Below are 25,271 nucleotides of genomic sequence, written 5' to 3' on the forward strand. Positions count from 1 at the left end.
AATAATATCATAATATTTATAACTGTTGTATAAGGCACGTCGCCGGCGCCACTGAACTGTACCGTAATCACTGTAAATTTACAATTTGCAATACTACAATGACGAGGGCTGACCGTATCATAGTGGCAACCGGCGCAGCCGCCCCGGTGTCGACCACCCCGCGTAAAAAGTAAAAACATAACCTTCAATTTGCTCGACAACGCATATTATTATATTATTCGTTTTGTTTACTTCTTTTTTTTCGCTCGGTCTCCCCCTCACTTTTACACCAGCACCGCGGACCCTCTCACCCACCGCTATCTCGCTCGCACCTTTTTTCCATAAACGTGCGCGTGTACGTGCGATATGCCGTTCTCTCGGTCGGTCTCTCTCACACTATTGTTCGGCGTGCCGCTCGCCATTTGCCGACGGCCGACGGGACACGCCGCCGCCGCCGCCGCCGGGCCGACCGGACGTAGACACACCACCACCACACACGTGTCGCGTACCACCGGCGTAACGCGAACAGTCTCGTTTGGCGATGCGGCGGCGTTTCGAACTCGTTTTCGTCATTACAACACGACCGCGTTATAATCCTGTCCGCGCCACGGCGACCATCGTACAACCGTAGTTGTAGTTACACTGTTACGACGATATAATAACCAATCTCGCGGCAGGTAAGTGTTTCAAGTACGACGTTAACGCGTAGCCAACACGACGTATATAGTAATATTGTTCTCGATGTAGATTACAAACTCCACACCGACAGCAATATTGTTCGTTTTTGTTTATTGTATTTTGCAAGAGAGTAGGATTCAATGACGGGACTCGGGAGGAATATTTGAATTTAGATAAAAAAAAAAAAATAATAAATGCCAGTAAAATGTTCTCACGTTAATTATTGCTACGGGTGTTTTGAGGTCAACGGTCAGACATGTGGCGCCGTACGAACAGCCCCGATCGTATTATTTTTATCGTTCTATTATTTATTTACATTATCGTGTATTGTTATTTGTAACTCACGTGGGTTGTAAGATAGTTAGGTAACTCCTATACTAGGTGGGTTATAATAGGTACATTTTCGTGGCGCATCGACGAGATAATGTCGTGTACACTCGTTTAGTAATGTGAGTTGCGTTTGAAAGAAAAAAGTTTTTGAATTTTTCGTCACGCACGGCCTCGGCGCAACCGACTCAATATATTATATTTGTGTGCGTCGTAAAAAAAAACGTTATATGTTTGTAGCCGATCGTAATTTATCGATGCGATTTTTGTTATTATTGTTGCCGGACCAAAAATTGGGTCTAGGTACGACACCGGGTTCTAACTTCTATAGGCACCGCGCAGGAAGCTGGACATGTAATAAACGAATATTTCCTTAGTACGCCGTTCCGCAGGATTCAGAGCACCACTGCGTCGGACAATGACGTAATTAATTTGTCGTGCGCCACACGTCGCGTTGGATTTAATTTATTTGTTTTCGACACTAATTATTGTATACATTATTAGGATATAATCGTCGTTGTAAGTTGTCTGTAGATTGCAATTGATTTCGATAGGTGATACACTAGTGATATAATACAACAATCAATATACTACCCAACAAGCAATAGCCCATATGGTTTTTAAATAAAAGGGTGCTGACCGCTGTTATACTATACCTATTACCGTTGATTATATAGATAGTAATATCTATGCTCAGCTATAACACCGTGTCAATAACTCGGTTATCGTGGTGTAGCAGCACGCTTCACAAATGTGGACACTTTACAAATTTGGAATACCTATTATAGCTCTGTTCATTACTCATTATACTTGTATTGTTAAAAAAATTACAAACTGTATTTAAATTGTATAATGCGCATTCTAAGAAAGAATATAATACGTAGGTACGTGTTATTTTTCACCTACACGACAGGGTTATTATTTAAGCGTTTGAATCTTAAGACATTTGATTTAGCCGTGATTGGTTTTGGAATTCCAAAGTTGATACTACCTAATTTATGGTGCATAGGTAATTATGAACCTAAGTTTAAAGTTATTATTACTTATTAGATAAACGAAATATACTAAAAAGTATCTAAAGTATTCGAATTTTCAGAGATTATATCTGATTTATGTCTTATTGTTCTAAGAATAATTTCTCCGAGGTCTAGAATATCAATAGAATAAAATAACAATACCTATGAATTATTATCTATTTTGAGCAAATTTGCATTTTTTCTATACTTCACTAAATACCTTCAACTATATAGGTGTATAATAGTATTAGTATGAAATAGGACAAAAGGTATACACTTTGAAATCATTAGATATATTTTTAAGCTTAAATGAATACATTTTAAAATTATTTTAGATTCTGAGTGAAACGATGAATGTATTGATTTTACAATGATGTGTGTTTTTTTTTTATTTTTTTTTTATTTTTTTTTTTTTTATTTTTTTTTTATTTTTTTTTTTATTTTTTTATTTTTGTGTCTGTGTACACGATAAGTAGTCGAAATAATGCTTCGATTTTCGACTTCAGTATCTTGTTCGATGGGAAAGTGAATATCGTTGGTGCATTGGGGAGGTCAAAATTTTAATTTCCCAGTAGTTTTCATAAGCGATGTGAAAAACAAAAGAAAAATTAAGGAAAAACGGGAATTTTTACGCAAAATCGATTTTTAACAAAATCGATTTTGGTTATTGGTGTAACTCTAAAACAAATGACCGTAGATGCATGAAATTTTCACTGGTTGTTTATATTTGCATTTTCTATACACAATAAAATTTACAAAATATTTTGACTCTTTTTGAGCTGTTTACGGCCATTGTCAGTTTTCAATTTTTTTAGTTTTTTTTTCTATAAATATCAATAAAATTTTATCTGTTGAGTAAAAAAGCTTGAAAATTTAATAGAAGGCTCCTAGGTTATTGTTTCAAAGGCAGATGAAAAAAATTAAAAATCCTTAGTCACAGTTTTTAATTATAAGCATTTAAAGTTCAAATTTTGACAAAATACGGAAAAATCACGAAAAATAGCAAATTATTTTGAGTTGAGAATTCATAAAAATTTTTCTTTTTAAATCTAAGATTTGAAAATGTAATATAAGATTACTCATAAGTTTGTCTACCTTTATCAAAAAAAAAATGTCTAGAAGAAACTTAAATTAAATTTTTATGAGCGTCTGAAATTTATATTTTTACAACATTTGATATTTACTCGATTTCTCATGTAACAATTTTCTTATTTTATTGTAATTAAAAAACAAATGACTGTAGATACTTGAAAATTTCACTGAATGTTCATATTAGCATTTTCTATACACCATAAAATGTTGAAAATATTTTGACTCTTTTTGAGCTGTTTACGGACATTGTCAGTTTTCAATTTTTTTAGTTTTTTTTTCTATAAATAACAATAAATTTTTATTTGTTGGGTAAAAAAGCGTGAAAATTTAATATAAGGCTCCTGATATATCGTTCTAATAGCAGTTGAAAAATATTAAAAATACATAGGCACAATTTTTTTTTATAAGCATTTAAAGTTCAAATTTTGACAACATTTATCAAATTTATAATTTATTAATTATTTTGTGGTTAAAAATGTATAAAATGTTTAACTTTTATGGCTAAGGATTTAAAATTTAAAACAAGGCTCCACGTAAATAGGTTATATATAAATTACTTTATTCACAATAATATCATCAAATATACTTGGTAATATCATAGGCTGACTGACCGTTTTCGCTCAGAATCGTTTTTCTTATACAATGATATTATATCATTGAATTCAAATTTAACACCATCCATTACAGTGACCCACTTGTAACCTACTGTACAGCAGAGCGACATCCACTTATCCACCTTTTTATATTCGTTGCTTGCTATGTGATACAATTTAAAAATACGACCATGGTATTATATAACTATTATGCTGACATAACAAAATGTGTGTGTGGGTGGTTGGAAGGGGTTCCTTCTAATGATAAATATCTGAACTAAATAAATATTAAACATAATAAATTGATTATTTGGTTGGTTATATTTTTAAGTTTTTTTTCATAGATTAAATGGTAAAAAACTGAAAATCAAATTCGGTAAACTAGGGTAGTTTCAGAAATCAGGTTGATGATACTTGAAAAATATGTATAATGTAATAACAACTATAAATTATTGATTACAATTTACAATTTTTAAAGGTAGATATCGAGGTAGATATTATGGAGAAAAAATCTATAAATATATATTTCAAACGAATTAAATATACAAATAACAAATTATATACCTACCAAAGTTCTTAAGTAATAAAAAAGTTATGATTAGATAAAAGTATAAAAGTATAATCATAATACATTTTTTTTCGAGGTTGAGGCTTCGATAACAGGTCATTAGTCTGTGGAACTATGGGGGAGTACTGTAGGTTTTGAACACGAGTGTGCTTGTTTTGGCAGAATTTTTAAGTGGTATCTGCCATGTCCAGGTGGGGGTTGGCGGCCTCTCTCTCCGGACACCGTGACTGTCCGAAGAAAAATGCCCCCCGTGGCCGAGTTAAAACCGGCGACGGTGCGCGTCGTAACCAACGCCTTAGTCCGCTCGGCCACTCCGCCCCCTCATAATAATTATAAATTTAAAAATTAATATAACATGAAAGTGTTGTTGTCTATACGACAATATTATTATTGTAAAGACCTGTCCAATTTTTAAGCCTAAAGAATTAAAAATAACATTAAACACTATGTATTTATGTTATAACTAGGTATATTAATGTATCGTGGTAAATTATTACAAATAATTAAATATTAAAAACTGATGTATGATACGCGTTGTACCCATACAAATATGTTTTTCAATAAATTGTACAATACAAATATTTTTCTACAGTATTAATTATTCAAAATTTGGGTTTAATTATAACTATGCAATCAATAACGTTTATTAATGCCACTAATATTAAAATGGTTTTTTTTTTATTAAAAATGTACGGAAATGGATAAAGTAATTTTCCATATTAGTGAACATATTTGAATGTATTCTACATGTGTATTTCAACAAAAGGGTGTAATTTAAAATTGAAGTCCTTTGGTTTTTCCCTTATTGTTATATGTACAGAACCATAATACTATGTTCGTATTAGGTAAGTATTTATGTATTTATTAAGTTGTACTAACCTTATACCCAAAATATTATAAAGCAATGACACTTTATTATCATGTATATTATTATATATCACTCTCGATCTTCCCCCGGAAGAAAATATTTTTATTTTATAATTACAATTTAATTAAAAAAGGTTTGACTATTTTTAAGATAACGCCGTATATTTACAAGTTTTAAATAAATAAAATATATGAGAAAACATTATAGTGATTGTTATTGCTGTTGTCCGGGCTGTTGTCTATTTTTTTTTTTTAAATGAAATCTTCCACGTTTTTAAACTATCCATTGCAGTGGATTCCTTTAGTCTTTTCCTTTAGTCTCTCAATTATAGAATATAGATTATTAAATAAGTCAACAGTCAACACAAATAATTCAACATATTATTTAACTATATAAATATTTAAATCATGGCTCACTTAAATCAATCCCAATGACCTTAAAAGTTATGTTTATTGTCATTGTGATGGTTATTATAATTTATAAAAAATATCCAAGCATCAATCAAATTTTAAATGTATGGGTCCAAACCAGCCCCCATTAACGTGCCCCCTTAAATATTGTATATCTCCCTCCCATACAAAACTGAGCATGTCACATATTTAAGTACTATATTTTTTTAGGTGTTCTATAATACCAGAAAATCATCATAAGAGTCCGGTATGGACCTGAGGTTCAACCCCCCATATTTGTCACTTGTTCTTGGGTCTTTATGTCCCTGTTGAATATTTATCATATGCATAACATGATTTTATAATAAGTAGAAATAATTATGAAGTATAAAATATATTTTTGATATATTAGCGGCAACGTTAAATAAACTGTAAGAAAAACTTTGAAAGTAGTAAATTAGTACATAACAAATTTGATTATACTTTATGATGATTAATATTCTTAAGCTTTTCTTCTCGGCCACAACTCACACATGTACGTTTATAATCAAAACTTCTAAGTAAATTGAATACCTATCACATTAAAAAATTAAAAGTTAAATATTTTTCGAATATTTTGTCAGTGGTCTTTATTATTTATCATTATTTATTATTTTATTAAAATATGGGCTGTGGCCCAAAATACAGAAAAATAAGTACATAATAATAATAAGAAAATACATATCAATTATATTAACATAAGGGCACTGTTACAATTACGAAAAATAAAACGACGGTTCCTCATTAGCAATATGTATCATTCTGGACATAGGTCTATTACAATTTACAAGAGTAATTTGTGGTGCAAAAAGAAATGAAAAACGGATATGTTGCTCGGGAGTGGAAGCTAGGGATTTTAAAATTAAGCTATATAGCAAAAACTTAGATAATAATAGGCACAATACAAACTACTAAATTAATATTTAACATATTATTTTTATAATAGATTTCGTCGAATATATCACGCAAAGTTCAACAAACCGTACTTAGTGCTTATTATTACCATTATAATTAATAATTAATAATTATTTACAATTATATTAAACAAAACTCTATGGTGTTCTTGATAATATGCAATGGTGGAAGGGGAAGGGGGGAGGTCACAAATAAAGAAGTTCGGCAGTAAAAACTTGAATAACATACAAGATGCAAAATGCAATGAAAATAATACCTTTTTAAAAAAAAGTAGTTACATTATGATAATTAATTAACAATTTTATCGCTAATAATAATTTTAGGTTTTAATCATGGTTGAAATATACAGGTTATTGCATATTGACTCGGATTGTTATCATCATAAATAACATGGCTGCGTAAAGGGATATCACAAATATAAATTTTTCTAATCATCAAAAACACGCTGATAAAAGCTAACAAATTTAAAATTCCCGCGCATGTATACTTGATTATTATTGGCTCCCTTTACGCTGCCATTTTTGTTTTTATCATCAAATGTTTCAATGTTTGATCTAGAAGGGGTATAAATGCAATAACCTTGTATATTTCAACCATTGTATTAATGTATTTTATACAGTATAATTCGTGGTGAACACCATCAGCGATTTGTCGAATTCTGTGAAAATCCCACGATTGAGTATAAGTTGTTTCGCCGTATCTTATTGCGTATACCAAACAAACGTACGAGAGCATCATCATTCGTACAGCGTGACACTGGTGATTCCGAGGTTCGACGAGTCCACTAGTCCAATAATAAAATTCAGTTAGTCTTAAAAAAAACAAGTTTATACTCCGTTGAGATCCACCCAGACAACAATAATGACATCGGTGTAACGTATTGCTCGATAAACGCATACAATAAAAACTAAAAAGCAACCGAAACCGGCCATGTCGTACTAACCGATCCCTCGATGACTGCGACCGTGTGCAATATAGACTTCATTTAGCAGTACAATATACGATTTTCTCGTATAAATTAATGGCGGGAATAAATGGGCACATCGCGATCGGTTCAAAACGTTGTCTGTGGTGCTGGTGATATCCTTAACCTCGCCCAACCCACGCAAAACTGCAGTAACCACCTGTTGAATCAAGAGGCAAGAGCCCCACAAGTATACAAGACTACTGGCAATATTGCCAAACATTATAGCCATATAGAAATTATAAAATAAATGCTACACTGAACGAATTTCCTTAACCAAGTCTCACTTATAGCTTGTAAGAGCGTTTTCAAACTTCAAATAGGTACTATACAATCGTCATAATCTGAAACATAATATTATACTCCGTAACTACTACAATAAAATATGTCTGTGTATAACTGTCGTTCGGAGCAGCAGGTGGTTTCGGAGGAGTAAAATTCTTATTCATTCGACGAACGGAGTTTATAATAACAATTGTATAAATAATCATAACATAAAGTATTAATTTTTTGTTTCCGTCTAGCCGTGTGAAATTAAAACCGTTGTGTTAACCCTAGTGTAATATATTATATTATAAATTATAATATTTAATAAATTCAAATGCCAGACAATTTCAAATGTCTCCACTCTGTATACATCCATAGGTCATTAAATTGTTCTCTTTATCTACTATCAGATATATAGTATATTTTATGAGCTAACATGCCAATTGCCAATATTTGATTTCAGTTTTTTCGATACCATTGTGGTGTTTACCCGTGAATTGCGAGTTTGTTGAAAATTCGTTTGAATTTGGTTAATTTTTTTCAAACCACTATTATAGACAAACATTGTTACTATTATTGAAACTACAAAATGAATGAAATAACTATTGTAAGTATTACTTGATTACTTTGGAAAAGTAGTTAAGGTAGTGACATTTGTTTTTTTAACACTACAGCTGTTATTCTGATCAGAATGAAAACTTAGATTTAATTTATAGTATTGCATATATTTAAAACAAAATGTTTTGTAAAAAATAAAAAATAAATTCAATTTTAATATCATACCTAATATATTATAAGGTACCTATCTAAATAAATACATTTCTCTGAATAATTGTTAATCGTTAACGTATAACTATACTGAATGATTATGTACACCGTTTATTAATAAAATAGTATTTAAATAGTATTATTAGTAAATTGTATGTTCAGAATTATCCATTTCACTCTATCATTTGTCAGAAAACTATGTTGGGTAGGTAGGTATACCTATTATAATTTTAAAGCAAGTTTTAGGTAGCGGTACTACCCTATCTTATATTATATAAAATAATTAATACAGTTCAAAATAATATGTACTTATTTGAATATTTGACACCTAATTATAGAATGATGCTATCATAATTTATCTAATATTATATATTAAATAATTTAATTATAAAAAATTAAATAATAAATCGAGTACAAATAATTTATTTTTAATCTCTAAATATTTGTATTAAAAATGTTGAGGAAATATATAATTAAAAGAAATTGTAACTATATTAACGCCACAGGACGCCATTACCCGCATGTGTGTCTCGATCTTACAAACGCGTAACATACCAAATTTACGCTTAGAAATTCAAGTTTTATGCCGTTAGCTTCAAAATGAAAGTGAATCGACCTATTATGAACTTGAAGAACATTATCTGTGTTTTGTTGGAAGTTTTTTTGCGATAATTCAGTTTTTAAGTGCGTTATAGCGTGTATAATAAATGTAAATTAAAAATGCTCATAACTCACTTAAAAACTGAATTATCGTAAAAAAACTTCCAAAAACAAAGATAATGTTCTTACCATCAAGTTTTATAATAGGTTGATCCGCTCTAATTTTTAAGCTAACGGCATAACACTTGAATTTCTGAGCGTAAATTTGGTATGTTACGCGTTTGTAAGACGGAAACAACACATGCGGATGTGGCGTCCTCTTAACTATAATAGGTATGCAATAATACTTTTTTTAAGAAAACGTATTTGAACTTGAATAATTTTGTACATTTTAAAAAGCATCTTTTACTCAACTGTGCACAGTCAAAAATATAATACGATTTTCGTTCCAAAACTCCCGAAGTCCGGTTAGGTTCATTCAATCGAACATCACTAATTTAATTTTACCTAGTGAATAGTGATTAGTTTTAAATATATACACGGATTGTATACCTATGATAAGTAAAATTTTTAGTTAATATATTATGCAATTTAATATTTCTGTAATATTATCTAATAAAACGATGGATGTATTAATAGTTATTCAATATTAATAAATTTGAACTTTAGCCGAATAGCTTATTTAAAAAAAAGTTTGCGCAAGTTATAAACAGTATCGAGTTAAGTTACTATACATTTGTACTTTGAAGTAAACATAAGTGATTATGGATATAATATGACGTATATCTATATTCTATTATATATATTAGTTTTAACTAATTACTCGATATATATAGATTGTAATTTATGTAAAATTATGTACATATTATTATGATTTAATATGAAGTACCATATTATTGAAATCTATTATAATTTAATCATTATAGAACAATAGGATACGTATTAGTGTAAGTTAGTGCATTAAGGCCCGTTCTTACAGTGTCCGGTTAAAGTTAACCGACGCTTAACCGGCCGAATTCTGCCGGTAATAAAATCTGCTATCAGTTGGTTAGCGTTAACCAACACTTTACCAGGACATTGTTAGAACGGCCCTAAGTTTTTAAGGGGATTCGATACCGTGATTTTCAGTTTTAGTCTAACACACGCGTGACATAGTATTTTAGATGTTTTTTTTGCCAAACATACCAATTGATCTAATGAAGCGATAAGCATTCTAAAAACAGTTATGAATTTGTCGTCAAGTCTACTTGAAATTGACTTTCCCACATTTTTTATTTTTTTGGTTTTAACTTATCCGAAAATTTAAATACAACAAATATTAAATACTCTTTTTTAATATGACATTTTTAGGAATTTGGGGAATAGTAGTCAATTTCAAGTAGACTTGACGACAAATTCAAATCTGTTTTCAGAACTCTTATCGCTTCATTAGATCAATTGGTATGTTTGGCAAAAAAACACGTCTAAAATACTGTTACGCGTGTGTTAGACAAAAACAGAAAATCACGGTATCGAATCCTCTTAACTGTTATTATTTATATCGTGAATTTATAGAAGCCACCCGTATTGCGTATTTTTATACTACTCGTTGTTTATTTTCTGTTTACCATTTCAGTGATGACAATAATATTCAGTATTAAGATTTTAGACAATTAATCGTATTGAATTTTAAAAGACAAAATAACTTAAATTATTTTCTATGTTTGGGATTCATAAATTAGTTACGTAATTATCTACGCATGCGTAATGTATTTACTTATTAACTTACACTTGCCATGCTCCGGTAGTCCCATGGCCAGTGGCTGCGAATTCGGTTTAATTAAAATCCGGTTTAGGTATCTAAAACGGTTCGGTTGATTCACATTCGATATGTGGGTAAAAATACTTGTACAAAATTCATGTAAACGAAAAACACTATTACAACTTAATCCGGAATTGCAGTATTGTAAGAAACTTTTTTGTAGGAACTTAAGGTAAATCTGTTTGACAACTGTACATGAAAAATGTTAACCCGTAAACTCTTCCAGTGGAAGCGTATTACACTAATACAGCTAATGAAAATTAAGTTAGGTAATTTGAATTAATGGATAAATGTAGATAATTATATGTTTTGATTTGCTCCTATTCTATTATGTCATTATTGAATGGCTCTAAATGTGTAATTTCAATTTGCACACATCATAACCATTTGAACACTTGCATAAACTTCTTCTTTTGTTTAGTAAATTATATGGAATATATTATTTTATGTATTTAAAATAATTATTAATATTTTATTTTTATTTTTGCTTTAGAAAATGAGTACAGCAACGCCAGAAAATGCCAAAATCACTGACTCAGTTCCCGAAGAAACGGGAGATAGAGTCAGGCTCAAAAAACAACTTGGACTCCTCGAAGGCGTTGCCATCATTTTGGGGATCATATTTGGATCTGGTTCGTAAATACATTGTCCATGAGGAACAATTAAATGTTTTTATATGAAAATAACAGTATAACTAAATTCGTTGAACTATTCATTAATGGAAAAAAAAATAATTGAATATGCTTCAATATAAGTGTAAGAGATCATCTAAGACATAAAAAAAAAAAAAATTATAAATGTTGATAATTTATATTAACTTAAAACCATTCCTTTAAATTGTTTCTGATAATAATTCACAGATTTAATTTTTCTTCCTTATCAATTCTAAAAAAAATTCTGTGTGTCTGTATATCTTTTTAATGCATTAATTTTACGGAACTTCCAGAATTACATATTTGATTTGTACAATTGATTTTTAGAAATAAAACAAAATATTGTATGTACCTTATTAGCGCAAAAATTCATAGGTACTTCATTCATACCTACACTTTTACAGGAAAATTGTTCCAATTTAAAAATAATATGCACAACAATACACATACCTATAGAAATCTTAGTAACTTATTATAACCCTTTGGAAGTTTTTGCTGCATAATGTACATATTTTTACATCGTTAAAATAATTTAAGCAATTATTTTTCAGTCTCAATGGTTAATATAATATATATTTTTTTATTGATCTTAATCATCGGAAACTATACCGATACGGCCATTATTATAATATAATTTATTGTAAATGTTATTATTCGCGCTCCATGCATCCTTTTAATTATGATTTTAGTTTTACTAAAGGAGTGTATTTATTTTATTCAATCTATTATTAATGAGTTTCAATTAAAACGTTTAAAATATTATCCGTAAAACAACTATATAATTAATTTTATTATATCTATTAACTGTTACACAACCTAGGAAAACATTTTTTAAAAAAAGGACAAAGCATTAAAGCTATTATAATATATAATGATTAATGGCGTTTATATAATTTAAAAATCGTTCCTTTAATATATTTTGAAATATACTATTAGACGTGCATATAAAATGTGATGCAGATTTTAAAAATATGTTATTCAAGTAACTGCGTGAATAAAAACTTTTATCTATAATATCTTAAAAATCGATTATTTTAAAATAATTAATGTTGATTGTTTGATTGAGTACCCTATATTGGCTATAATATGATACCAACAATCTAAGGTGTCTAAAGATTTTGGTTTAAAAAATAAGATCATATTATAATATATAATATGTACATCATTACGTACCATTATTTCGCTGTAAATATATATTTCTTGTAACTATAGAATAAAAACTATAACTAATTGTCTTTTATATATTATATACACTGTGTCGCGGCCGCATAGATATAGTAATAGTTTTTGTAATAGTTTAAACATCTTATTATTCGATGCATTTTTTACCTCAATCTTCTGCAGACTTGTTATATGTTTCTCTGTGGAATTTGAACAGTTATCATAAAAAAAATTCGTATAATATAATAGTTGACAAAATACCAGCTGTACTAACCGGCTGGCTCTCCTTTCGATTACTCAGATTTTAGTTTGCTAGCACGGCTGTGGACCTATTATTTCTGTTTCCTAAATATTATCTATAACAATGAGATATTTGCATCACTAGATATTATGTTTAGCCTTGAGGTGTAATCGACATTAATATTATTCAATAAGAAGAAATACTTCGAGTATACATAATTTATACATATATACAAAAATGCTACAATATGGTCTCCTCGAACCACTTATAAAATTATTATTGGAAATGAATACCTTTTTTTTTATAGGCACATTTTCCAGCATACATTTAGTGCTGTGATTTTTGATGAATTTAAATTGTATTTAATTTTATATATGTCCCGGCTTCAATTATATTTACTCTTATAAAATACATATGTCATGATCTCTGTTAATATATCAATTATTTAAGTATTTTACAAACTCTTTGTATTCATTTTAATATCTAAGTAAATATAGTACTTAAACTATGTAATACGGTTCTTTCCATATTGAATAAGTTCCCTATATTAAAGGTATTAAGACGTATAGTATTTATTTTTTTCACACAATTTATTTAAAGATTTAAAATTAATACCTAATATCAGAATCATATTTTTTAAATTCCCATCAGTTATGGTTAATTAATAACAAATTTTAAATTATTATCCATGGGGTACTATAGGGTACTCATCTATTTGATCTTTGTAATGGATTGATAATTACATATGTATTGCAATACATGTGTACGGTAAAGCGACTTAATACCGAGAATATCTATAGAACAATACTTGGTGAAAAATCAGTAGCAGCCAGCAGGTACCTATACTACCTATAGCCTATAGGTAGTATACTACAGTTGAATTTGTTTTTTTTTTAGCAATAGTTCAAAAGTGAAACAAAAAAAATTATGTGCCAGTATAATATAATAATTTGTTATGCATTTTATTATAACGCCAAATTAATTTGATATTTTTTGTGCATTTATTCATGCATTTTTTAGAGTTTTCAAGCCATAAACATTCTATCATCCTATCTAAAAAAATTTCAAATTTTCAAGCACCCATGAGTAATATTTTTAAATTATAACAAAATGACTATAATTATTATTCTTTGATTAAATATCGAATTCCGTCCTAATTTTAACTTAAAATGTCTTTAAAAAAATTGAGTTTATATATTTGTTATATTTTTTGGTTACAGTATGTACTAGTTATGAGAAACCTTGTTTTATATTTCAAGTCTTAGCTATAAGAATTGAACATTTTATATACATTATTAACTACAACATGATCGTATATTATATAGACACAAAAAAAAACATATAATACATATGGTTAGGTATATAAAACCGCTCAGTATATAAAACAGTTAATATCAATTATTTGATTCCTAAGTAGTCATATAAATCACACGTAGAGAATATTTCAAGTATAAGTACCTAAATACCTATTACCTATATAAGCATTAAAAAACAAAAGAAATTTTCTTTAAAATACAAATTTACAATCTCGCCTGAAATTAAAATATTAGAAAAGTTTTTTTGTTCTGTCTTACTCGTAGAATATAGTAAAAACTTCTCTCCGTATTTCACTATCATTGAGATAACATTATTGAAATTTAGCTATCATTTCCTATTATTATACTTATTATTAAGAGAGTTATTAGTATTTAATTTTTAATTTTTAGTTATTTAGTCACTTTCTTAAAAATAATAATATTAAAAAAGTTTCGGATAAAACACAGATTATATTATTATTTTTATATTTGTTATAATATGTATAATATATTAGTTAATAATACTCAAATTTAAAAAATATTATCACAATGATTTAAATACGGAGATAAAAATTAAATTAAATATTTTAAGCTTTCTAAAGAGGAACCCGCATGTGTTGTCTCCATCTTACAAATGCATTTGTACTAAAACTGTTTTGTGCGGGACAATTTTATCCCCTCTGTATTTGATAGTAGAAATTACCAGAATTCCACAACGCATAGGGAATAACTTTATCTGTGCCTTAGACCGTAGTGTTTTTATTATTTGGATAACATAAATACATTTAAAGTTATCAGTTTAGTTTGAGAACATAAGGTTTTTTGTTTTTTTTTTTCCATTTCATTATTAAAAATTATTGGTTATAGTGCTATCAAAAAAATGACAACACTACGACACAGATAAAGTTCTTCCTTATGCATTGTGGAATTTTGGTAATATAAATACAGAGGGAGTAAAGTTATTCCGCGCAAAATAGTTTTTTCTATATGTTATAGGTACAATTTAGACGGAGATAACACATGCTAAATTAATGAGTGTAATTTGCAATATTATTTATATTCTTGATTCTCAGCTAATCTACTATAGCTATGTTTAAAAACGTCTGTATAGTGAAGTTTTCTAGGGAAACCACATTCTATCAAATGCTTTAACTTGAACAGTATTTTACAATTATTTTACGTAATAATATTATCATACGCACTATATAATATTGTAATATGTCTATTCATTATAATTACTATAAAAAAAACATGTGCTATAAGCCTATGCGTGTTCTAATGTTACACACTACAATAGTCAATAGAACGTGGTATATTATCACGTATTCACGTCATATCAAAAACGATAGAAACAATGTCTTATCAGACGTCTGCAACTATGTATATGAATATGTGTGATATACAATTCAATGTAAAGTAATATCGAATTAAATTGTTAATATACGCTTGACCTTTAGAGATTTCACTGACATACTAAATTAATTGCACCTATTGTACCTACATTATAAATTATAGTTAGTTGTTAGTATTAAATCAGCTTATTACTGAACAAAGAAGAAGTAATCATAAATGTATTCACGTAAATTGTGACTTTTGAATCCATTAATTTATAAACAGTTTAGAGGGCAAATCCGCTACAACCTAATCAGTTTCCCCGTAAAATCAGAAAATGCTCAAAAATATTTTCCATTTTTAGATTCTGAGCGATGAACGTATTGATTTTACAATGATGTGTGTTTTTTTTACAAAATGTTTGTGTCTGTCATCACCGTTTGGGGCAGTAACACTGCTTAGATTTTCTTCAACAGCATCTTGTTCGATGGAAAAGTGAATCTAGTTGGTGCATTCGGAAGGTCAAAATGTAATATTACTTAGCAATAGATTTAAAAGCGCAGGGAAAAACAAAATACAAATTAAGGAAAAACGGGAATTTTCACGCAAAATTGGTTTTTGGTGTAACTTTAAAATAAATTACCGTAGATACATGCAATTATCACAAAATATTTTGACTTGCTTTGAGTGTACGGATATATTCAGTTTCCAATCTTTTTAGTTTTTTTTTTTTATAAATGTCAATTTAGTTTTATTCGTTCGGTCAAAAAACTTGAAAATTTAATACAAGGCGCCTAATATTTTTTTACAAAGAATTAAAAATTATTAAAAATACATAGTCATAATTTTTTTTATAAGCTTTTAAAGTTCAAATTTTGACATAATTTATCAAATTGAAAATATACAAATTATTTTGTTGCAAAAAATAAACTTATACAATTTTCAATTTTTATAGCTAACGATTGAAAATTTAAAACAAGGTTGCACGTAAGTAGTTAATTCTATTACCAAAAAATCATTTTTTTTATCGTTATTTCAAGTTATACGAAATTACATATTAAATTACCAAGAATAACGATTTTAGTTGTTTTTTGTAATTTTATAATTTTAATTCAATTAACCTGATACTGTATTATAAGTAATAACAAAATAATATAATATAAAATATCCTAGACTGACAAACCATCTCCGCTCAGAATCGTTTTTCGTAAACAATGATATTATACCTATCATTGAATTCAAATTTAATACCATCCATTACAGTGACCAATTTGTAACCTACTATACAGCAGAGTGACATCCATTTACCCGGTTTTTTTTTCTTCTTGTAAACGCATAATAAATATTTGATTTTCCCAAGAAAACCAAATCATTTTTCCTGTATAACAGAATACACGATGATTCGAAGTATATAGACTTAAACAACGAGTCAACAAAATAGAAATATTTGGAACAATTGGTATAATCAGTTGTACCACCTAAAATCGCACAATGACCTAAGTACGATTTTTAAACTTTGGAACTCACCTTCCGACATATTTTATACTTTGATATATATGACTCATTCCATATACCTATACTCTCGCTCAAATAATATTCTCGTCGACAATCAACATGCCGTTATAAAAATGTATTTCCATATGGTGAATGCTTTCAGATTTAAACGAAACGGATGAAATTATGTACTGTAATGCTCTATGTTTCATTAACATTTTCAAAATACACACCTGATTTAAAATATTGTTTAAAAATGACTTAGATAACAAAAAGTAACAAAAATAATATTGAAAATATAATGAAATAAGTGGGGAATGGGTATTGGGTATAAGTTCAGTTGACACTTTATTAAAACTGAGATATTATAAAAATGTATTGAGTACTGAATAGTAATAGTACACGGTACTAGTACCTATACTTCATGTTGTGATTTATTTAACAAATTTAGGCATCAAAATTTCCCGATCAGCATGACATATTTTTTTGTAGATACGATATACAATATAATATTAGTTGCACTTTCATTTTCTTAAAACTGCTTACTGCAGAATTTCAAATTTTGGTACTTCACTACGATAGAAATTAAAAATATTTTACAAAATATGACGTTTGACCCCCCCCCCCCCCCCCCCAAGTGCCGTGGACATTTTTTTTTTATATTTGTCCGTGTATATTGACATACAGGTATATTCATCTCACCGACGGGCGTGATGATACATGCTGGATCGGTGGGTGTCAGCTTGACCGTGTGGATCATGTGCGGCATGCTGTCCATGATCGGTGCACTGTGTTACGCTGAACTGGGGACGTCCATACCGCGATCGGGAGGCGACTACACGTACCTGTTCGAAGGATTCGGACCGCTGCCGGCGTTCCTCTACTTGTGGGACGCTATGCTCGTGTTTGTGTACGTATACATATATATATTTAATTCAAATTTATATTTTATACTATACGATATTGTGTAGATGTACAATACACCGTATTGTCAGGTACTTCGCCACTCCGATACTTGGTATGCATACATTACATACGGTTAGTATTCGAATATGCTGCAGGTGTGGCGAACATCGATATCTCGAATTGTTCGTAATTTCGAACTCAGTTAAAATCCTCTTGAAATAATTACCGTAACAGTATAACTCAACATATCTAACATTCTTGATGGTTATCTAGAACATATCTAACACCCCTTACCCCTTGGGTTTCGACGTAACGAAAGTTAACCATATACTATATATATTATGGAATACACGGGAGAAACTGTGCAGTGCTTTATTTTATTTTCGGTGGGAGGGAACGGATAGAATTGTACAGAATTATAATAAATATAAATTATATTTGCACCTCATCCTGCACCAACTAGGTATAGGTATTGTTCTTGACATTGACCCGAAACAAAGATCTAAAAGCTACTTCTCGTTGCTTGTTTTGTGCGCAAATGTGCACTTCTCATTGATGAAAATAAACTAAAAAGAAAACTTTAAGGAATATGTAGTATTATTGCATATTACTTACAATAATGTTCGATCAGTTAAAATGATTTATACGATACTTATATGGTTATTCGTCATAAATCTTAAAATTAAAGATTACAACTATACCTAATACTTATACACAATCGACTTTTTGCCATTATATTTCTAAATCAGAGATTCCATAAAAAAGTACATAAAATTCTCATAACTCGTAATACTATATAATATTACCTATAGTGAGCGTCTACACTGTATGGGTTGAAGCAGAATCTAGCCCACCCATTCTATGCTACACTCGACTCCCATTGAGCACCATTTACTAAATATTTGATTAGGTTCTGCCGTTGTGTATGGTTTATTGCAGTGCTTACGAAAGTTTCCAACGTTATAGCGGTCTAGGTCCTATACTCACTATATAAGACCCGTCTGGGTATAGCCGACGGTGTCCCTCCCGTCCAGCATTAACGTCGCGTCTTACATCTGTTTGCTTGCACTATAATATAACACAGGCCGACGACCAACGCCATCATGGGACTGACGTTCGCCAACTACGTCATCAAGCCGTTCTTCCCGGAATGCGACAACCCGGAGCACGCGGTCAGACTCCTGGCGGCTGCCGTGATTTGTAAGTGCACAGCCGTTGATAAACGCCACGTTAAAATGTCTCACATTAATACCATCGCCGATGTATTATGATAACAGGTTTCATAACTTTCATCAACTGCTGGAACGTTAAGGCCACCACCAAAGTCCAAAACGTGTTCATGTTCACCAAGATATCGGCTCTGGTGTTGATCATCGTGTGCGGCGGCGCTTACATGTACTCAAGTCGGTATACATTAATCGTATAATAGTTAACCCTGGGGCTCGTAAGTTCACGGCCTAAAAAATTCCAAAATAAGCACGGCGCACTTGTGCACTAAAAACTGGCAAAATACGCCTTAAAAAGTTCACGGAACATGCGTTCGTAGGTATGCGCTAAACATTTTAAATTAATCATAAGCAGTTTTTCAATTTGCTTGAAATGTCCATTCATATTTTTAAAAGTTTTGTTTTCGGTCGTTTTACGTTACGATTCCCGTACATTTTTACAGTAAAGAAAATAATATAAACTATTGCATTTTTCATTAAATTTAGGTTATTTCATAGTATTTTTATAAAAAAAAAAAATACTCGTTAATATATTAATATCATTATAGGAATTTCGAAATCATGAATAAAATTCCCGATACAATAGAAAAACGCATAAATACGCAAAATAAAACTTTACATAGCAAACTGTAACGTGCTCAACTCGTTGTAGTTGAAATGATGAAGGTGTTTTGAAATAATTTAAAATGATGATGGGGTGGTACATCCAATTTCAAATTAGCAAGATTGATAAGCAAATGCACGAACTTACGAGCCCTGGTTATCAGTAATTGGTAATAACTAATCAGTAATTGCAGAGTAATCACTATAATCAGGTCTGGCGACTATTAATGGGATTCGATACCGTGATTTTCTGTTTTCGTCGAACACACGCGTGACATAGGATTTTTAGACGTGTTTTTCGGTTGATTCTACAAGGCGGTATCGTTATTCCCTCGAGAGTGTATTTTTGAGGACAAAATGGCATCGGCACCGGGCGCCTTAATGGGAATTCGTTAGGTACAACATTTGTCCAAGTTGTTACTTCACAATCTTGTATTATTTCACAAAGAATAAATCTTCTCTCCACCGTGTCTTACGTGCAAAAAAAAAAAGGTAAAACAGGCCCCTTAGCGAATGGTGTCGCTTTACCGCGCTCCCGAAGTACTATCAAAGTTTCAAACTGCCGTCGAAATGCCACATGTGGCACATCACCTTATCTTCTCTGCATCGTGGCTCCCACCAATCTCGAGTACCTACCTATCGACGCTTAACTGCTAGAAGCGACATTACCACGAGTCACGACATATAGATGACTTGTAACTACCAGTTTGTCACCAGTGTGATTATCATAATAAATTAGCAAAAGATAAAAAAAAAAAAACATCTAATTTTTGTAAAACAAATTACATTTTCAAAGTAAGGGGCGCCAGAAATGTTGGTATGGGCCAAATCCGCCACTGCGAAAAAAATGTTTTATATTTTTTTTCCTCCGTTAGACCCCAAGGGTTATGGAAATTATATATATATAACATAATCTGTACAAACCTTGCGTTAGACCTATCCTATTAAACCGATAAAATTGTAGTAAAGCGCGCGTGTCTTTTCGTCACAAACCGATGTTTATAACACCGTCGTAGAAATGTCTAAATTAAAATATTTTATAAATTTTTTTCGCACGCCCGGTTTAAAAGCGAACAGTATAAAAACGTTTTAAAGGGCTCTCAACCTCGCCGCCCGATTCGCGGGTTATTCCGACGATGATAATCGGGGCCAGGATTTGTATGCAACGGCATGTTTTGTGCTACGTCCAAGTGGAGTTTTCGTGAGCAATTTCCGCGATTTACATCACTCTGATGAAAATGGTACTATTTTTATTTTGCATGCGTTTTTGCGCATGTCGAGATTGATAATGCATATTTTTGCGTGTAAAGTATTTATTGTATTAATCCAGAAATGATTAGACTGATCAAAGTAGGCATATAACTGTTGGTTTATCTGTCAAACATAAATTTTATTTTTATGAATAAAATCCTACGGTGTGCGATAATAGAGTGAATACGATTTGACGGAGAAATATGAACACTGTTAATAAAAGCATGTAAGGTAGGTATCGATATAAAATCCAAGATATTATTTTTATAATTTATTATTGCTGATATAATTTGTCGGGTATTAGTGTATAACACACAATGTCAATGTTTTCTGCGTCGTAAAACCGTTCGGCTGTCCGTGCATTATACCATTCATTAGACCGTTTTCTGTGGGATTTTTATTTCATAAATGCCGAAAGTCAAAAATTAAACCGCCAAATCTCAAACGTTTTTGTAGAATTGTAGGATACAGGTCGTAGCATATTATGTAGCATTTTCGCCGTTGAAATTGATTTATAAACTTTATTACTAAAATAATACACGCGAAAAATAAATAATTTAACTTTTAATCTCAATCATTTTGTTTTCGTGACAATTATTTTCGTGTCCAGGTGATCGTGTCCATCTCGTAAAAATTAAAACGCACATTTTACAGTCTTTCGTTGCGTACAAATCCTATCCCTGACGGTAATGAACACACTGCGACGTGTACGCGTAACTGCAGCAGACCGCACGCCGCAACAATCAAATATAAGTGCGCACACGACACCATAATATTTATTGAATTACATAATAATGTACGAAAATATGACATAAAACTCGCCTTTTACGTCGCCTCGGTCGCTGCGGCTGCAATGGTATAGTTACGCCACCTCAATAGCGTTGTACGCGACCAAACAATGTCTGTAACGTATATACCGTAAAGGTAGGCGTCTGGTATACCATGATATATACCTATACCTGGCCGCCTACTATGTACACGTACGCTTCCTACGGTTCAAAATTATTCGCACGTCCAATATGATAATATTATTAAACACTTGAATGCTTATGTACAATGGATTATGATGGAAATTACCAATATTATAGGTGTATAGTTATTGTTATTCGACCCGCACAATATTGTTCGCACAAGACGTAGGTGACTTATTATTATTATTATTATGGTCTCACGCATTGGCTATAATTATCTCGGACTCAACATAATTAAAACTATTTTTATTTCCAAATAGAGGTGCCTAAGCCAAAAACGGTAGAAAAAAAAAAAAACAGTGATGGGATAGAACGCGTAGGTACACGTTTTCTGTGAACTGGACGTGAACGCGTTCAATTTTCGAGAAATTACAACGAATCATCCCTCCGCATCACGATTTGCAACAAACTAGCAACCCCCCCCCCGTCACTGGTTAAGCTCATGAAACGCCACTGATCTGCGCCTATGGTAGCACGTTCAGTGACGAACAGACATTTGAAATATACGTATAGACCATATACCTATAGTACGCTTTATAAATACATGTTCACGTTTTTACGAAGTGAAAAAATGATCTAAGGGGGATTTTAACCCCCCCCCCCCCCCAGTACCTACCCCCACCACCCGTATGTGTACGCCACTGCGGATTGTGTTGTGTATTATAATATGTAAATATGTATACGAACGATAATTAACGATGCTTTGTCCCGCGATTTATGTATACAGACGGATTTTCCAAGTTCATGAACCCTTGGCAAGGATCGGTAACAGACCCCGGCAGACTGGCCGTGTCCGTTTATTCCGGAATATACTCATACTCGGGATGGTGAGGTTTTTTTTTTCTATTTCCACGCGGACCGATCTATAGCGTAACGGTCCCATCGATAATAACCGTTGTTTAATTTTATTAATTTTCAGGAACTATTTGAATTTCATGACCGAAGAACTGAAAAACCCTTACGTGTGAGTGTGACCGTAACCGCGACCGTGCTCTTATATTTGTGTCTACGACACGCGTGATTTACCGCGACAGCTGGCCGGGCTGCAGACGAGGTATTACCTTACATAACATTGATCTGTCGATTTTCACTTCACAGGAACCTGCCGAGGGCCATTTACATTTCCATGCCGTTGGTGACCATCATCTACGTGCTGGCCAACGTCGCGTACCTGGCCGTCCTGACGCCGCACGACATGGAGACAACCAAAGCGATCGCCGTCGTAAGTGATATGATTTGATTTTTCACTCGAGATATGCCGATAGCCAATGGGGGGGGGTATTGTATTTTCCAATCGACTACAACTTGCTGCATGGCGATTTTAACGACGCAAGGGCACAAGACGCTCAGTATAATGACTGACATAAACTCCAGTCAATTTTTGTTTTTTTGTCGTGATTTAAGGTAGAGTAGGTGGTACGTTATGCACAGTTTTGAAAAAATAATCTAATTCAAATATCCCGGTTTTTTGGAGTTGCATAGTGTTAATTTCATACAATATGGGTAATATTCAATTTACTGAAAATATTGGCCATTGGGTGTATACGACGTATTGTTGTATTGAGCACAATTACATACAATTATTTATGTCATTAACTTATTGAAGAGCTGAGTAATACACCGTCCAGTACGCCACAGTCCGACCACATATTCCAATGATCTAGCCTAAAAATATTGTTTAAAATATGTATGATTTAAATAAATAACTATAAATAGTCTGTATTTATGTGTCAAGATTTTCATAAAGTTAGACTGTTTTAAATTAAGAAATTCAAGATGCAGATGATAGATAGTTGAAAAATTCACAATCATAACAATGTGTGTTTAGTGTAAAATATATTTTAATACTTCATCCACCTGTGTAAAATATTTTTATTGCAAATCATTTACCATGCAGTATATGCAATTACGATTTAATTCAAAACAACAATAACATTAAGTTTTTATTTAGACATTTGGTCACTTTGCCATGGGTTCGTTCGAATGGATCATGCCGCTGATGGTTGCCCTATCAGCATTTGGCGGTCTGTGCGTTCACATCATGACTTCATCCAGGTATGTTTAAGTTATGATTACTATGTGTTGTCCATGACTAGAAGCTAACGGAGTTGAGATATTAAAACTTGGAAGCTTTTTCCTCCTATAACTTTAAAAAAGTTAATTTTCAACACAACATTAAATACCTAGCAAACAATAACTAACCAGTAACCACCAACATAACTAATAGGCATACCTACATTTATTTTCTGACAAAAAAAATTGTTATGCTTCATTCGAAGAAAATATAAATTTTAACTCTAAAGTCTCAACTAGTTGATGAGTTAAAAAAACAAAAATTTGGTACACATTTAGAGATTTGTTGATAATGTTAATTCGTTACTAAAACTGTATATTTTATTGTTTTTCAGAATGTGCTTTGTCGGAGCGCGATACGGTCACTTCCCAGCGTTTTTGTCATACATCAATGTGGAACGGTACACACCAACCCCATCTCTAGTGTTTTTGGTAAGATAAACATCATGATTACTATTACTGGTGGAAAACTGACTATAAACTATTACTGTTGCAGAACATTTTATCTTTACTCATGCTTTTCACAAGTGATGTTGAGATGCTCATAACATATTCTAGTATTGTGGAGGCATTCTTCACAATGCTATCGGTGTCCTCAGTATTGTGGAACCGATGGAAACGTCCAAACATTAACAGGCCAATCAAGGTATGATGATTGAAATAAAAAACACACACATTACAATCTAAACTATACATTATTTGTGTTAACAACTCTAGGTTTCCCTTTGGATCCCAATTACGTATGTAATACTGTCATTATTCTTGATTGTGTTGCCATGTTACGTAAAACCTTTTGAAGTTGGCATGGGAGTTGGCATCACTCTGTTAGGCATTCCAGTGTACTATTTATGTGTAGTTTGGAAAACTAAACCTGTGTGGTTCCAAAATTCATTAAGTAAGTCTTGACGTTCATACAACTATAACCACTTTTAATATTTTAATATTTTTAAATAATGTTTCAGAGCATGTGACGTTCACCATCCAAAAGTTGTTTGTTAGTGCCAAAGAAGAAAAAGCTGAGGACATCTGGGAATAATGATACGGGTTTCTTAATTTTATTATCTACTTGTCGATTATTAATTTTTAACGGTTTTAAGTGTTTCACCTTGAACATTTTCTCTGAAAACCATTTATTTTTTTGCCAGCTTTATATTTATTTTAATGTTTTTTTTTTTAGTTTTAAAAACATGACATTTTTATA

The 25,271-nt window shown here is 31.2% G+C and overlaps 1 protein-coding gene across 2 annotated transcripts; it reads left to right on the top strand.

Moving 5' to 3' along the window:
* The first annotated feature begins 395 nt into the window (after positions 1 to 395).
* LOC132946264 (Y+L amino acid transporter 2-like) lies at positions 396 to 25,167 on the top strand. Of its 2 annotated transcripts, none has more exons than XM_061016167.1 (13): positions 396 to 656; positions 11,358 to 11,496; positions 17,728 to 17,950; positions 19,031 to 19,146; positions 19,224 to 19,349; positions 22,725 to 22,824; positions 22,917 to 22,961; positions 23,096 to 23,219; positions 23,949 to 24,052; positions 24,406 to 24,502; positions 24,567 to 24,716; positions 24,788 to 24,965; positions 25,033 to 25,167. In XM_061016167.1, the coding sequence occupies exons 2-13, from the start codon at positions 11,361 to 11,363 to the stop codon at positions 25,104 to 25,106; spliced, it is 1,473 nt and encodes a 490-aa protein (XP_060872150.1). In that variant the 5' UTR covers positions 396 to 656; positions 11,358 to 11,360; the 3' UTR covers positions 25,107 to 25,167. The 2 variants fall into 2 exon arrangements, with proteins under 2 accessions (XP_060872150.1, XP_060872149.1); XM_061016166.1 differs by lacking the exon at positions 396 to 656 and adding an exon at positions 8,150 to 8,302.
* The last annotated feature ends 104 nt before the right edge of the window (positions 25,168 to 25,271 follow it).

Source organism: Metopolophium dirhodum, chromosome 6, assembly GCF_019925205.1.
Source record: "Metopolophium dirhodum isolate CAU chromosome 6, ASM1992520v1, whole genome shotgun sequence".
NCBI lineage: Eukaryota > Metazoa > Arthropoda > Insecta > Hemiptera > Aphididae > Metopolophium > Metopolophium dirhodum.

Coding starts and splice junctions, on each gene's coding strand:
- LOC132946264 (XM_061016166.1), top strand. Junction 17,951..19,030: donor GACGCTATGCTCGTGTTTGT/GTACGTATACAT, acceptor AATATAACACAG/GCCGACGACCAACGCCATCA. Junction 24,717..24,787: donor ACATTAACAGGCCAATCAAG/GTATGATGATTG, acceptor TAACAACTCTAG/GTTTCCCTTTGGATCCCAAT.